The sequence below is a fragment of the Vulpes lagopus genome, chromosome 9, assembly GCF_018345385.1.
Source record: "Vulpes lagopus strain Blue_001 chromosome 9, ASM1834538v1, whole genome shotgun sequence".
Lineage (NCBI taxonomy): Eukaryota > Metazoa > Chordata > Mammalia > Carnivora > Canidae > Vulpes > Vulpes lagopus.
In genome coordinates this window covers 43,904,093-43,919,894 of record NC_054832.1, presented here as the reverse complement: position 1 = coordinate 43,919,894, position 15,802 = coordinate 43,904,093, and the positions used below count along the sequence as shown (strand labels likewise).

Here is a 15,802-nt window from a genome sequence, read left to right as displayed (position 1 = left end):
CCCCTGAAACATGGAATAGGGCCAAGCGGAGTTGAGAACCCCTGAGTCACTCTTAGCCTCCTTTATGAGTAGAAAGCAGCTTTTCTTCTTGTGTTTGAAGAGATGAGCCTTCCCTCACAGGAAAACTGCTGTTGTCTCACTAGTGACAGCCATTCTCCTTAAGACTCGTCCTCATCCATAACTAAGCTCAGATCTCAACATGTTCCAGGAGGACAAGTAGAGAGCATGACTCAGGGAGAAGCAGCTTATACACCAAGAGAATTGCAAGGGTTTGAAAATATATATTGTCAGAAACGTGGAGAATATGTGTGGGGGTAGATCCTAAGAGTGTTAAACCAAAGAGGATGGAATATAACACTGAGTTGAGCCAAATTTAATCATATGGGTGCATTTGCCAGATGCTCTGGATTCGATGTTTGTTTTAAAGCTGGAAGTAGCTCTCTATCGGTTTACTTGTCTGTTGGGGAGACCTGGCCAGACACTTCATGGAGCTGTGATGCCGGAACGTCCCCAGCATGTACAGGAGAAGGGCTTCCCAAAGGCTTAGGGAGCTAGAATGCTGCAGTGAAGTGTGCATGCCCACACCCTACTACATGGATTTGCTTATTTGCTAAGTTGGACTGCTGCTCCAGGGCAAACCTAGTTTTGTAACTGAGAAGGTGTGATATAAGCCCCGCCTCAAGCTCTGATGCCAGAGAAAGTCAAGAGGCCTTCAGCTAAAATCAGGAGAAAAGTAGCAGCCAGCCAGGCACGCTAGGGGTGTGTGTTGGGGAGTGGGGGTCCCAGGAGTTAGTGAGCATTCAGTGGGTTGCAAGCACCTATTGTGTACCAGGCACAGTGCAAGATGTATATCAGGAAAATCAAGGGGAAGGAGACAGGCTCCAGGGGTTAAAGAGCTGAGTTCTTACTGGCAGAAAGGCAGTGAGACGGCAAGTACAACTTGGTGTGGTAAGTGCTCTGATAAGGATGCGTACAGGGGCTTTGTGAGCACAGGAGAGGGCATCTAACTCTGACTCGGGCAGAGTGTGTGTGTCAGGGTGTGGGTGTCAGGGTGGTGGCAGTGGGAGAGAGGAGGGTGGTGGTCATTCTAGCATACTTGAGCTCTCCTCCAATACTGCAACCTTTCTCTAAATTGTTACCATTAAATCCACACAGCAGCTCTAGAAAAACAGCCAAACCTTATTGAGTGTGGCTGTAATATCAGCTTGGAAACAGTATGAGTATACATCCTAAATGCCTCCAATATTGCTTGCAAGGGTTCCTGTGTGCCCATGGCAGGACCCAAGGCACCAGCAAACTGGGCGTTCTTATCTAACAGGCAGTCATGAGCACTGAATTCCACCCTGAGCTATTAATCTGTTGTCTTCCCCTCCCTTAGTGATCCCAGGCATTTGGGTTGTGTCAAAACACTGCCACATAATTGGAGATGCTGGCAAGAAATGCCCGATGACCTGCCAATGACCAATTCCTGGATCACAAAAGCTTCTGCTCCGGCTTCTACTTCTCATAAGGCAATATTTCTGCCTCATTTTAATAATGCATTTCACCTGTGGCACTAGTGCTTTCTTCAAGTATCGACGGTGAATAAGTTATGTATTCTTCTTTCACTTTATCAATTACTGAGTTTATCTTTTTCCCCCCAAAATGCAATTTTTTTTCTGACATGATTTCTGTGAAATCAAATTGTTTATAAGCATGGCTGCATTCATAATTTGTTATTTGCAATATTGCTTCCAAGAAGGCATGTTGTTTCAAGAAAAATAGAGACACCTACTTTCAGTACAGAAAAACAAACTGGCGCTCCCAGGGCAAAAAAAAAAAAAAAAAAATGCACTTGCCTCGAGAAACTCCCATAGCCTAAGGAGGTAAAGAATTCCCATTCTGTCACTCTTCTAGACAGCTCATTTTCACCACATGTCTACATTTCTAAAGACTGTGCATTTCTAAAAGAAAAAGAGACACCCCTTTACAGACACTAAGCAATAACTTACAGTTTACGAGTATTTATAAATCGGTTATAAAATGAACTCAAATATAATTGTGTCTCAAATTTGTTACAAGATATTTTAGAAAAGAGAGACTATAAGGAGGTAAAATGACCTCAGTACGTGGGGAAGGAAAAAGTTCAACCAGATTTGTACTTTTATTTGCTTAAATATATGAAACAGGGGATCCCTGGGTGGCTCAGTGGTTTAGCACCTGCCTTTGGCCCAGGGCGCGATCCTGGAGTCCCGGAATCGAGTCCCACATCAGGCTCCTGGCATGGAGTCTGCTTCTCCCTCCTCCTGTGTCTCTGCACGCCCCCCCTCTCTCTATGTCTATCACAAATAAATAAATAAGTAAATCTTTAAAAAAAAAAAAAATATATATATATATATGAAACAGCATGGCACAAAAAGTAAGGTCCAACATAATTAGGGGCACCTGGCTGGTTCAGTTGGTAGAGCATGTCACTCTTGATCTCAGGGTTGTGAGTTCAAACCCCACTTTGGGCACAGAGATTACTTAAAATACAAACACACACACACACACAAAAAAAAATACAAACACACAACAAATAAGGTCCGACATAATTAGATGAATGATAACATTATACTCAGTATTTTCTATCTTAAAATATTTCACCCATACAAAAAATGACCTAGGGATTAAAAGATTCCAGATGAAGTCAATAGTTCAGCAATTTTCGAATCTGGCACATATTCACCATAAATCCAAGCAAAATCAGACACACAGATGAAATAAAATGAACTTCTAACCACAATATTTATTTTCTAAGCATACAATGAATGTATAAAGATATTTAGTGAATAAGTCCCTTAAATTCTAGTGCTTAGATATTTTTATCTCATGGATTAACTTTCATTTCAAAATAGAGAGATTGCTAAAGAATTCCAGAAGTTAACCCAAGAGAGTAAGTTCCTCATTATAGCCAGCAGAGGGTACCGCCCTGGAGCTCCCTCCTTTGCCATGAGGGCATTTCTAACATGGAAGGACATCTGGCTATCTGCTCTGCGGGATCGCTTTGTCTTTCGCTCTCCTGTTACTCAAGCTGCAAAAGCTTCACTCCCCGAGTGACTTCAAAATCCCCATCATGCCATCCTTCCTTGCTTTCATTCATTCAACTGATATTTGTTGAGTGCCTAGATGTATTTGATCATTTGCCAGGGGCTATGTAAGGGACACAGCGAAGAAAGATACAGGAATCCTATCTCCTTCACTGTCTCCTTTGAGGGGCTCATATACACCATAAATGTTAAAATATATAATGGAGGGGCACCTCCACGTGGCTCAGTTGGTTAAGGGTTCAACTCTTGATTTTGGTTCAGGTCATGATCTCAGGGTCATGGGATCAAGTCTTGCATCCAGCTCCACACTGAGCATGGAGCCTGGTTGAGATTCTCTCTCTCCCTCTCCCTTTCCCTCTACTCCCCTTCACACATGCTCACTCTCTCACGTTTTCTATACTCTAAAAAAACAAAAACAAAAACAAAAACAGATATACAAAGGAAATGTCAAGGGATACTTCCATACAATGGAAATGTGGAGAGATATTTGGGAACATATGTCTTCCAGTAATAGAGATTAGAAAGGATTCTATGAAAGAAAAAGGCTTTGATGGATGAGTAGAATTTGAATGTTTTAGTTTCCAAAACCCCTTTCTTATTCATCTACTCATAGGAAGTAAACAGTACACCCTTACCTTGAAAACACTAGAAGTGGCTAATAAATGATACCAGTATGAGGCAACGAGTATGGTCTTAAGTAAAACCATATATGCACAGTGATGTGTTTTCCATTTCAGAACAGGAAGGATCCCTCCCATTAAATCCTTGACAGGCTGGAGTAATGGATCAAATCAAACACACTGAAATGCAAGGTGTAAGTACACGGACCTGCACAGAGATGTGAGGCAGGCTCTAAAATATGGCACTTAGGTCATCTTGTATTCGGGTATGTCTGGTAGCTTTAACAACAACTTATGTCTTAATTTAGGGCTGGTAGTAAATGCAAATACTCTTTAACTGAGCATGGCAAAGTATTCTACATGGAGAATCACCAGAATAGGATTCTGGTGATATAAATTTGAAAATATTATTTATATATAAATATAATATAATATATATATGATATAAATATATTTATAAATATAAATTCAAAAAATGGTTTTCCTATGCATTTTTGAAATACTTTTGTATTAATGGGTATAATTCATTCAGCTCAGTAGAAATCAGTGTTTTTTGGGGAAACATCCTACGGCCTAAGATTAATAACAAGTCAGGTGTTTGTGCAAGTCTTCTCACTTTAAATCTACTATCACCTCCATGTGTTGCTTTTCCTCTGGATTGTGAAATCTTAGCACTTAAATCTCTGAAACTATAAAATTTCATCTTGTCACATACCTTCCCCTAAATTCTCCCTCCGTAGAAATCACATGTTCAAATGTTGAACAATTAGAGGCTTTCGTACAAGAAGTATCCTGTTTTAAAATCCCTATTATGAGTCTACCAAGCTTAAATATCTCAACTTGACAACGTATGGGAGAAAGAAAGATTTTGCCATTACCTTTACAAACACGTGGTTTGATACAATGCCCTAACCAGTCATGTGGCACGTACAAATACATTCTACAGAAGAAAATACTGCATGCCATTTGGGCTTCCAATGCCTAAAAGAGTCACATAATACTCCTTGATGTTCAACATATTGTCTTTCCAATTTTCAAAGGAAAATAGAAGAGGGATTTCAGTGAAAGAGGGACCGTGGAAGTAAAAGAGGGAGGTAACATGACAACCACCTATAAAGTTATAGCTAGGTGTGTCCAGATCCCTCACCAAGAATAACTGTGGCATAGAACAAAAAAGCAAAAAGGAACATACTAAATCATTCCTTCTCAGGTAGGAAACTGAGGCATAGCAATGTAGAGTAACTATTCTAAGGTCAACAGCTAGCCACTGGCAGAGAGAACTCCCACAGGCTAAACCGTACCTGGTGGTGAGTTCATCCCTGAGACTCTAGAAGGATTTAGTTATACAGTGCTTGAGAAACTCACCTGAAGGCCACCAAGAGGAGCCAGGCTTTCTATTTTTTTTCGCTTTTTAAAAATCCTTGCAGAGAAAAAGAAATTCACTTTATATCAATCAGGGAAAGGAAAGAATCTAGAAAAGTGCCAAAGCAACACAAACTCCAATGTATCTTCCTACCCGCCCCCCCCTCACATAGAGAAATTCTCTTAAAAGAACAGAAAATAGTAGGTAGAATGTATTTCCTCTGACGAGCTATTAAAGGAATGCCATTCCCAGTGTATGCAACATCTCTTCATCCTTATAAAAGTAAAACACACAGTAGCTGAGCTCAAAACTGGATCCAGTGTTGTCTGCTTTTCCCCCATTTGGATCCTTTCCCAGATAGTTGCTTACCGCCCTCAAAGAGAGTTATGAACATCCATCTGGCTAGCTCTCCTCTCTAACATCTGTAGTCATCCGGCTAACATCTGCATCCATCTGGCAATCTTGCAAGACTTTAACAGAATGCTCTACCCTAAAAGTTTGACATTCCTGAAAACAACATGCAGAGTCCTTGGGAATAAATGGGAAATTGAGATCATTACCTCTTGCCACAGTGAAGTGTTAGTACACGGATGATAAATACTTGGTGAGCAAAATTTACTCTCCAGCCCTGATGTCCCTTCACGCTCCAGACTTGTGTGTCCAACTGCCTACTCGATACCTCCAGTGAAGTGAGGGCTAAAAGTATTTCAGACTCAACGTGTCTAAAAACAGAATATTGATTTCCACTGTCCTTCTTCCCCCTGCCCCACATACCTAACTCCTCCTGTTCGTCTATCTTAGAAAAAAAAAAAAAAACAATTTTTTCCTCATTGCTGGGGTCATTTCTGGAGATTTGTGATTCCTTTCTTCCCACTGATGCAATCCATCAGCAAGTCCTGCTGTTCGAGGCTTACATATGTCCTGAATCCACGTCCCACCGTTTCCATCACTTCCACCCTGGTTCAGAGCACCATCACCTCTTGCCTAGTCCACATTAAGAGCCTCCCAATTAGTATCATATCTTACTAGTCTCTTCTTATTTTTCCCCAATAATCCAATTCTCCATTCTCCACATGCCAACCAGGTTCGTTTTCCTTCTTCATATTTTTAAGAGATGGGGGCAGGGGCAGAGGGAATCTTAAGAGGGAACCTCTCTTTAAGAGAGAATCTTAAGCAGGTTCTCACCCAACACAGAGGCCGATGCGGGGCTGAGACTCACCACCCCGAGATCATGACCGGAGCCCAAATCAAGAGTTAGATGCTTAACAGATTGAACCACCCAGGCGCCCCCAGGAAGATTTTCTTAAAAACTAAGTATTTCATGTCTCTCCCATGCTCCAAGCCCTCCATGCCTTCCCATTACTCTCAGAATACAACCACATCTCTGACGGTGACCTACGCAGTGTCATCTTCCCTGGTCCAGTCCCCCAATCCCTGCTGCCACACTTCGGCTCTACCCCCCTGCCCTCTATGTTTTGAAACAGTGTGTTTTATACTTGCTGTCCCAGTTGCCTGGCACCCTCTTCCTTTGTCTTCCAGTGGTTGATTCCAGCTAATCTTCCAGGTCTCTGAGCAATTGTCATCTCTGAGGTATCTTTCCTGAAGCAATCTGAAACACTCCCCATGTGGCCAGTTACTCTCCATCCTCAAGCGCTGCTTTATTTTCTTCACTCTGAAATTATAGTGCTCGCTGTATGTGCCTCTAACTGGAACATAGGCTCCCAGGCATCTGGAACACTATAATAGGCATTCAAATATTTGAAAGGATGACTGACTGAATGAAATGTATTAAAGATGCTTAGCAGAGCCAGGAGGAAATGTAGGCATTATAAAATAGAATAAAAGAATCATGGAGACTGATGCTCACCTAATAATAGGAAAGGATCTTAATAGGAAATGGGCTTGCCACAGTACTGGGAAACTGGAAGCAGGTGCACTTCACCATGTTTGGGCTCTATTTTCCCTTAACGACATGGCCTCAGCGAAGCAGACTTTGCTTCAAGAATCAATTTGAAAAAATCTCCTAAATGTGGCATTAGCTTCAGCAGATCACAAAATCAAGCCTCTGCAAGACCCTACTCACTCAGCACCATGGCTGGTGCACACCCCTATCGAGGCTGTCAGGTAGCTGCTCCCAATGTGCCACATCTGTTTCCACCCATTGAGGGAACCCGGCTTCCAGTGGGCTTCAGAATCCTTGGCAAATAAAATGAAAAGTTAATCCAATCTTACAGCGGGTTATACATGAGGTGTAGGTCTCTGTCCGGGTAGGCATCATCTTTTCCTGCCAATCCACAGCCAACCCTAAACTTTGCAAGGACACAAGGAGGTTCCAAAATTTAATACACTGCCCAAATGTATTCAAGAACTCTAACTGAGTGCAATGGACTGAATGTCTACGTCCTCTCAAAATTCAGGTAGACTCTCTAAACCCCAAGGTAGAGGCATTAGAAGGTGGGGCCTTTGGGAGGTTATTAGGTCAGGAGAGTGGAACCCTCATGCATGAATTTAGTGCCATAAGGAAAGGAATGAGAGAGGAAGCTCTCGTGCTCTCTTTCCACCATGTGAGGAAGATTCAAGGAGTCAGCACTCCGCCACCTGGAAGACGACAGCTCTCCAGACACCGATCTGTTGGCATTTTGATCTTGGACCTCTCAACCTCCAGAACTGGGAGAAATAGATGCTTGGTGTTTAAGCTACCCAGTGTATGGTATTCTGTGATGGCAACCTGAACTAACACTCAATAAAACTCTAGGCTAGTGCAGAACATAGTTCTAAGTGAGGTGAAACTTTGCCCCGCTTTAAACTAAGGCACCATTTCTTTTTTTTTTTTTAAGATTTTATTTATTTATTCATGAGAGACACAGAGAGAGGCAGAGACACAGGCAAAGAGAGAAGCAGGCTCCATGTAGGGAGCCCGATGTGGGACTCGATCGCAGGACTCCAGGATCACGCCCTGGGCCGAAGGCAGGCACTAAACCGCTGAGCCACCCAGGGATCCCTAAGGCACCATTTCTAACTTTAGACTTCGTCAGGTAGCGGACAGGAGAGGATCACTAAAAATACACTTTATTTACTGGACAGTTTCTAAGTAAGAAGTACTGGAGTACGTAGTAAATAACTTACCCCTTACACCAAAAGTCAATTTATTTTCTGGTCACTGAAAAGATTCTCTCAAGCAATCTCAAATTTGCACATTTTAAAAAAGTGAAACAAAAGTGAAAAGAAAAAGACAAGGCCTTTCTAATTATATTTCAGAGGAAACCTAAGTGTTTCAGAATAAAAGAATATTAGCCTCTTCCTGCAAGTTGTCGCTTTAAAGTGATTTTACAATTAAAATAAATCTACATTAGAATATTGGATTAGATGGAAGTGAATAATTCTTTGATTCTTTACCAAGAATTTGAACATGAACACTATAAACGCATATAAACAACTCTCAGTGAGGTCACTAATGTGACCTTTGAACTAATGTTCAAAAGACATTTTTGAGTTCTTATCTATTCGCTCTTTCTTGCGGCTTTTGACCTGTTTGACCACTCTTTGCTTGAAATGTTCTCTTCTTTTTGATTCTGTGATATTAGAGTCTTTTGGTTTTCCTCCTACCTGCCTAGAAGCTACTCATCAGCCTTCTTGGGGGCTCGTCCCCCTCTAACTAGTTACTGAATGTTGGAGTTTCTCAAAGCTTTGTCCAAGGCTCTCTCTTCTTTTTACTTTATTCTTTCTCCCTAAGTAGTTTCATATATAGCTTCCCCAACTTCCTCACATGCCAGTACACAGAGAAAGTGACAATATTTCTATAGCTACACAGAGCGGGAGGCCTCTGGCCTAAAGGCTTCTGCTGTTCTAAGGACTGAGGAGAACCAGTATCTTAACCCATGTCCGTTCTATCTCAGCACATTGCGTGGCACACCGGTAGGGCCTTGGGAAGCTCTGAACCAACATCCATGTTTTTAGCTGTTACCAATAGGCAAATGACACAATTTTATATTTTTCAGCCCAGGCCTCATTTCTCCACTCTACACCTATGATGCAATTGCCCATCTATCATCTCTTCTTGGATATTTGAAACTCTTAAATGTCACATGTCTTAAACTAAGCTCATGATTTGATGCTCTTCTGGTGTTGTCTCACTGTGGGCAATCACACCATCAGACTGTGGACACCAGAACTCTGAGAGATAGCCTTGCCACCTCCCTCTCACTCTCACAGCCAATCCACCATCAACCCAACTTTAATCTACGTCCTTAATATCATCTTGTCTCTCCACTCCTACCACGACCTGAGTCCATGCTATCTTCACAGGTTATCACCTGAATCAGACAGTAGCCCCTCAAGTCATCTATTCTCATCAACTCTTGCTCCCGTCCCATTCATTCTCTAATCTAGAAATAGAGTGATTTAAAAAATAATAAAATTAGGATCCCTGGGTGGCTCAGCGGTTTAGCACCTGCCTGCAGCCCAGGGCGTGATCCTGGAGTCCTGGGATCGAGTCCTACATCGGGCTCTCTTCACAGAGCCTGCTTCTCATTCTGCCTGTGTCTCTCATGAATAAAATAAAATATTTAAAAAATAAAAAATAATAAAAATAGACATTTTTTCCAAAGAAGGCATACAGATGGCCAACACACACATGTAAGGATGCTCAACATCACTAGTCAGAGAAATGCAAATCAAAACCACAATGAGAGGGGCACCTGGGTGGTTCAGTGGTTGAGCATCTGCCTTTGGCTCAGGTTGTGATCTCAGGGTCCTGGGATCAAGTCCCACATCAGGCTCCCTGCATAGAGCGTGCTTCTCCCTCTGCCTGTGTCTCTGCCTCTCTGTGTGTGTCTCTCATGAATAAATAAATCTTAAAAAAAAAAAAACCCACAATGAGATATCACCTTACACCTGTCAGTAAGGCTAGTATCGAAAACACAAGAAACAAGTGTCAATGGGTGTGGAGAAACAGGAACCTCTGTGCATTGTTGGTGGGAATGTAAATTGGCACAACCACTGTGGCAAACAAGTTATGAAAGTTTCTCAAAAAATTAAAAATAGAAATAGCATATGATCCAGTAATTCTATCCACTACTGGGTATTTACCCCCCAAAATGAAGACACTAATTCGAAAAGATATACGCACCCTTATGTTTACTACAGTATTATTCACAATAGCTAAGATATGGAAGCAACCTAGGTGTCCATCAACATAGGAATGGATAAAGATGTGGCGTGTATACACACATGCACACACACATATACACACAATGGAATACTACTCAGCCATTAAAAAAGGTGTTGCCATTTATGGCTACACGGATGGATATTACGCTAAGTAAAATAAGACAGAGAAGGACAAATACTGTATGATTTCACTTACATATGCCATCTAAAAAACAAAACAAATAGCAGAAACAGATCTATAAACACAGAGAACAAACTGATGGTGGCCAGAGGGTGGAGAGGACGGGATAGGAGGGCGGGAAAATTGGGGACAGGGGAGTGGGAGATACAGGCTTCCAGTTACGGCATGAAGAAGTCACACGGATAAGAGGTTCAGCAAAGGGAATATAGTCAATAGTACTGTAACAGTGTTGTATGGTGACAGATGGTAGCTACACATATGGTGAGCAGAGCATAACATAAATACTAATCACTGTGTTCTACACCTAAAATGAATGTAACATTGTGTGCCAAATATATTTCAGTTTAAATAATGATAATAATAAAGATCTAACTGGATCAACCCTTTGCTGAAGGCAAAATTTCTCAACATGACCAATAATACCCTGCATGGACTGAGCAATTCTTATTGTTCTGGTCATCTGTTGCTGCAGAACAAATCACCCTAAAATTTAGTGGCTTAAAACAACAGTTTAATACTACCTTTCATGATTCTGTGGATTGTTCTAGAATCTATCATGCGGCTACAGTAAGAGTTTGGCTTGGGTTGGAGTCATCTGAAGGCCCGACTGAGCTGGGCATCCAAGATGGCTTCTTCATCCACAGGCCTGAGAGCTGGTCGGCATCCTCCTTTCTGTGTAGTCTCCCCACCTGTCTAGTTAGGGATTCCTCAAAGCATGGTAGTCTCAGTGCATTCAAATTCTTACAGGACAAATTACTTTCTTCAGGGTGCACTTTATGAGAGACCAAGGCAAAAGCTGCAACACCTCTTACGTCCTAGTTTCCAAAGTCTTTCAGCTCTCTTCTCCATAGGTCAAAATTGAATCACAGGGTCAGTCCAGATTCAGGGAGGGGACCCATCCAAGGACTTGAATGTCAAAAAAGCATAGCTCTTTGGAGGGAGAGGTGGGTCTTTGGAGAACATCCACCACACCCACTTCTCCATCAGTACTTCTACTCTAACCACACTGGCCTTGTTTCAGTTCCCTGCACTCACCACACTCAATCCTCCTGAAGGCTTTGTATGTACTGTTTTCTTAGTCTAGAATGTCCTTCCGATCCACCCCTTTCCAAGTTCAACTTTGAGACCTCAATCAAGTCTCAGGAATGCCTTTCCTGTCTTCTCTAGCCAGGTTAGATCTTGTTACTACATATTTTCATGGCACCAGATACATTTCTGGCATTGTCCTCATCCCCCTGCGCTGTGCACTTGTTCAAATGATTGTGTAATTTATGTCTCAATATCCCCCATTAAACTGGAAGAGGGGCCATAACTGTTCTTCCCATCCTACCACAGAGCTTGGCTAGTACTCATGTATTTATTTGCTGCATGAATGACAGAAATGAACTAGGTAAATGAAACTGTCTCTGTGTAATAATTCTTTTAAACTATAGTGAAGTAGATAGCCACCTTCCCAAATTAAATACAGAGATAATTAGACAGCCCTAAATATAAACATTTTTCACAGAGGAAGTCTCATAAATGTAAAGTCTCATATCCCACCTATAAAATTAGCAGATAATAAAGAAATCAATAAATATAGCCAAGTTGTGTAAGCTTTGTGATATTTCTTCCAATCTTTTTTCAAATGAGCATAAAAGTGTATTTATTTGATTTTAATTTCTATGCCTTAATAAAAGCTGACATATGTACCAAATGAAGCATTTTGACCACAAAATGGTCAAAATGGTCCAGTAGGAGAGATGATCTACTCTATGCAGGAATCCAATACTGACAGCGAAGACCACTAGAGGCATTCCACTCAGAAACCCAGGTGCGCTGTTACACGGACCACACATGATTCTCATTATGCTAAAACCAAATGCAAAACACTAACTGCTTCCCACTACATTATCAATAACCTGTCTACAAATACTTGACCAATTTTCAACCTAAAATGGATTATTTCATCTTTGAGTGAGAGCTGACGTTTGTGTTCTTAGATGGTGGTGACACAAATAGCAAAAGGTTCAACTGGAGAGAATATTCATTAGCTATGGCTCTTAACTACTTAAAAAAAAAAAAGTCTGGGTGATTACAAATGGTATCATAAACCGAAGTTCATTATCAAAAAGTACATTCTATTCTAATCTTTTGAATCCCAACCTTTAACTAATTCCTGGCAACTACTGAAAACATCTGGTCTAGGAACAGTTTCTTACAATACAAATAATTCAGCCCCGTGTTTATTCTTTTTTTCCATTTCAACGTGGGTTTCAAGAAGGGGTGTGTTTGGTCAGTTTTGTTGACCTAGAGCCGTCTCTGGCATACCATACTGCCCAATGAGTCAATGAAAGAGTAAATACCACAGGTCTCCTAGAATCAGATCTGTGTATCACTCAAAACATTTATGAAGATGTTTATTTGTTATTTAAGAAAAGATATTCTGACATAAATGCCAATAACATAAAATGTCTTTACTTCTAATTTATGCTTCTTGCTTCCTAGGTACTATGCCACATGAAATTAGCGTTTCTAATTAGCTAACCTGTCTTATTCACCAGTTTAAGGAAAAAAAAAAAAACACAACTATAATCTATCATAAGGCCAAAATGGCTTTTTGCTAAATCAGTTGTTAAAAACAAGACAACAGGCTCAAAATGGAGTCACTTATGCTAAGCTCCACATCACCAAATACAGCCTTAATTACACTTCTGGCCTCACCAGGAAATGGAATCTTGGAATGTCAATCAGGAACTACCTTATTAGCACTAGTGAGGTCATCTGCCTGACAGACCACTGCCATCCCCTAAACGAAAGTGATCTTGCCACAACCCATCCACTTTTTGCCTTTTTCCCATTCCCTTCTGCCCATGGAAGTCTTTCATTTGGTACAGCTTTTTGAAACTCCTTTCTATCTGCTAGATGGGATGCTGCTAGAATCACGAATCATTAAATAAAGCCAGTAAGATCTTTAACATTTACCCAATGGCATTTTGTGTTTTAATATATTGAATTTCTTCAGTTATTTAGCTACCTAGAATGAAACTTCTTTTTCTCAGTGGCTGAACTGTGATTTGTACCTGATTGTGCAGTTAATCTGGTCTTACCAGATTAGACAAATATGTGGCAAATGATAAAGAACTCTATAAGCAGGTCCATGAGCATGAATATATTTGTGGAATAATTTAGCCACTATGACTAAAAATACAAAAAAATTTAAGACAGAGGACATGAAAATCTGTCATAGGACAGTTGCTTAAATCCAAACCTTGTCTTTTAATAAACTGCAAATATTTTGCCCTAAAAGGTGACTTGGGGAAGTTGCAACATTCATTTATAAATGTTTAAACTTATCCTAGACCGACCCGATTTTGATAACAGTACAATATTAATATCAAATTTGTGCATTAAAGGAAATTCCTCCAGCTGGTGTCCTCTGATACACCTTTAATACAAACATGACTTGGGGTTTTTCCTGTAGGTAAGTCTCTGTCCCATTTTGCACCTTATTTCTCAACTGATTGATCACAATTATTCACAGCAAAACATCTTTTTCCTTTGTCCTGCTTCTTTTTGGGTGTTGACTAAGACCTAGATTGTTCCTCTTCAAGTTGGGGACAATGTTACCATTAAGTGGAAATTTTAAATACTAAACAAGTTCAACTTGCTCTACAACTGCTCCAATTCCAGACTTGAACTTACAAGAAGTTGTGTTACAAGAAACATGATCTGCCTATGTTTTCAAAAGCATTAACATTTTGTCTCCTTGGGTTTTCTTAAACTCCTCTCATATTCGGCTGGAAAGGGAGAGATGCACTTAAGCATCATTTGCAAGTGCCATATTTTTTGGCCATTCTTTTCATAACTCTAAGTGGTTTTCAAGTCTTGCCTTCCCTTTTCAATAAATCGTGACTCCACCTTCTTTCTACTATAGAAAGCCACTAAAAGGCTTAGAACAAAGATAGATCTTTTAATAGTTTGCTAAACACCCCCCCCACACACACACACAGACACACTCACACACATACACACTTCTTTCTTCAGATCCCACTGCTAATCAAATCTTTTTTGATTCCATCTTGAGAAGTGAAATAAATAGAAATGCATGCAGGGTTAGCCCGGGTTACTTTCAGAAGTAAGTTCATTTCAATCTCACCCAAATGCATCAGAAATATCCCATCTTCCTTCCTATGCTCCCTCATCCGCCAGCAAGGCTAACGCACACCCCTTACAAAGGGGAGTAATAAGGAAAGGCAGGACTTTCAGACATATTAGGAATATCGATTACCGCTATTCCTTTCGGTGAGACAATTCCCTGACTGCACAGAGCCCGGGGCGGGGGGCGGGGGGGCTGGAGGGCAGGCTCTGCACATTTTTCAAGCTAAGCCCTTTCAAGGACGGATCCCAAGGTGAGCAGTGCTAGGGGCTTCTCAGCTCGGGAAGGGCTTAGGAACGGCCGCGAAGGCTGGGCACCTCCTCCAGCGGCACCTGGGGCTGCGCCGGCGACTCCTGTCACGCCCGTGCCCCCGGGTAAGAAGTGCTGAAACACGCACACGCACACGCACACGCACAGCCGCGTGAGAAGGGGCGCGAGGCACGCGCCCGCACCCGCCGCCCTCCTGGGGGCTGCGCTCCCAAGGGCCCGGCCCGCGCGAGGCGCAGTCTGCAGCCCCCGCTCCCGGCCCGCGGCCCGCAGCCCCGCCCGCCGCGCCCCAGCTGCAGCGCCCCGGGGCCTGCCTCCTCGGCCGCGGCGCAGCGAGCGGGAGGGCCCGCCCGGCCTCACCTCTGGGGCTGCTCTCCTGCAAGTACGGCGGGGCCGTGGGGGTGACGGTTCCCGGCGGGGATGCCGACAGCAGGGGCGAGCGCTCGTCCACCCCGTCCGCAGCCATGACTGCCGCAGCGGCGGCGGGGCCGCGGGGAGGCTGGGCCGCGGGGGGAGGAGCGGGAGGGGGCCGGGGAGGGGGAGGAGGCGGGGGAGGAGGAGGAGCAGGAGGCTGGGCCGCCGGGAGGAGGCTGGGCCGCGGGGAGGGCGGGGAGGAGGAGGAGGAGGCTGGGCCACGGGGAGGGGAGGAGGCTGGGCCGCGGGGAGGGCGGGGAGGAGGAGGAGGAGGCTGGGCCACGGGGAGGGGAGGAGGCTGGGCCGCGGGGAGGGCGGGGAGGAGGAGGAGGAGGCTGGGCCAGAGGGAGCAGGAGGCTGGGCCGCGGGGAGGGCGGGGAGGAGGCGGGGCCAGAGGGAGCAGGAGGCTGGGCCGCGCGGGGAAGGGAGGAGGCTGGGCCGGGGAGGAGGTGGAGGAGGCTGGGCCGCGGGGAGGGCGGGGAGGAGGCGGGGCCGGAGGAAGGAGGAGGAGGAGGCTGGGCCGCCGGGAGGAGGCTGGGCCGCGGGGAGGGCGGGGAGGAGGCTGGGCCAGAGGGAGCAGGA

The 15,802-nt window shown here is 43.4% G+C and overlaps 1 protein-coding gene across 1 annotated transcript in view; it reads right to left on the bottom strand.

Moving 5' to 3' along the window:
• The window catches only part of PIP4P2 (phosphatidylinositol-4,5-bisphosphate 4-phosphatase 2), a 55,669-nt gene extending 40,353 nt beyond the window's left edge, over window positions 1-15,316 (bottom strand). The window contains exon 1 of the mRNA XM_041769483.1: window positions 15,167-15,316. Within this exon, the coding sequence (XP_041625417.1) occupies window positions 15,167-15,272 (106 nt within the window). The 5' untranslated portion in view covers window positions 15,273-15,316. The remainder of the gene's footprint in view (window positions 1-15,166) is intronic.
• Between the last annotated feature and the right edge of the window lie 486 nt (window positions 15,317-15,802).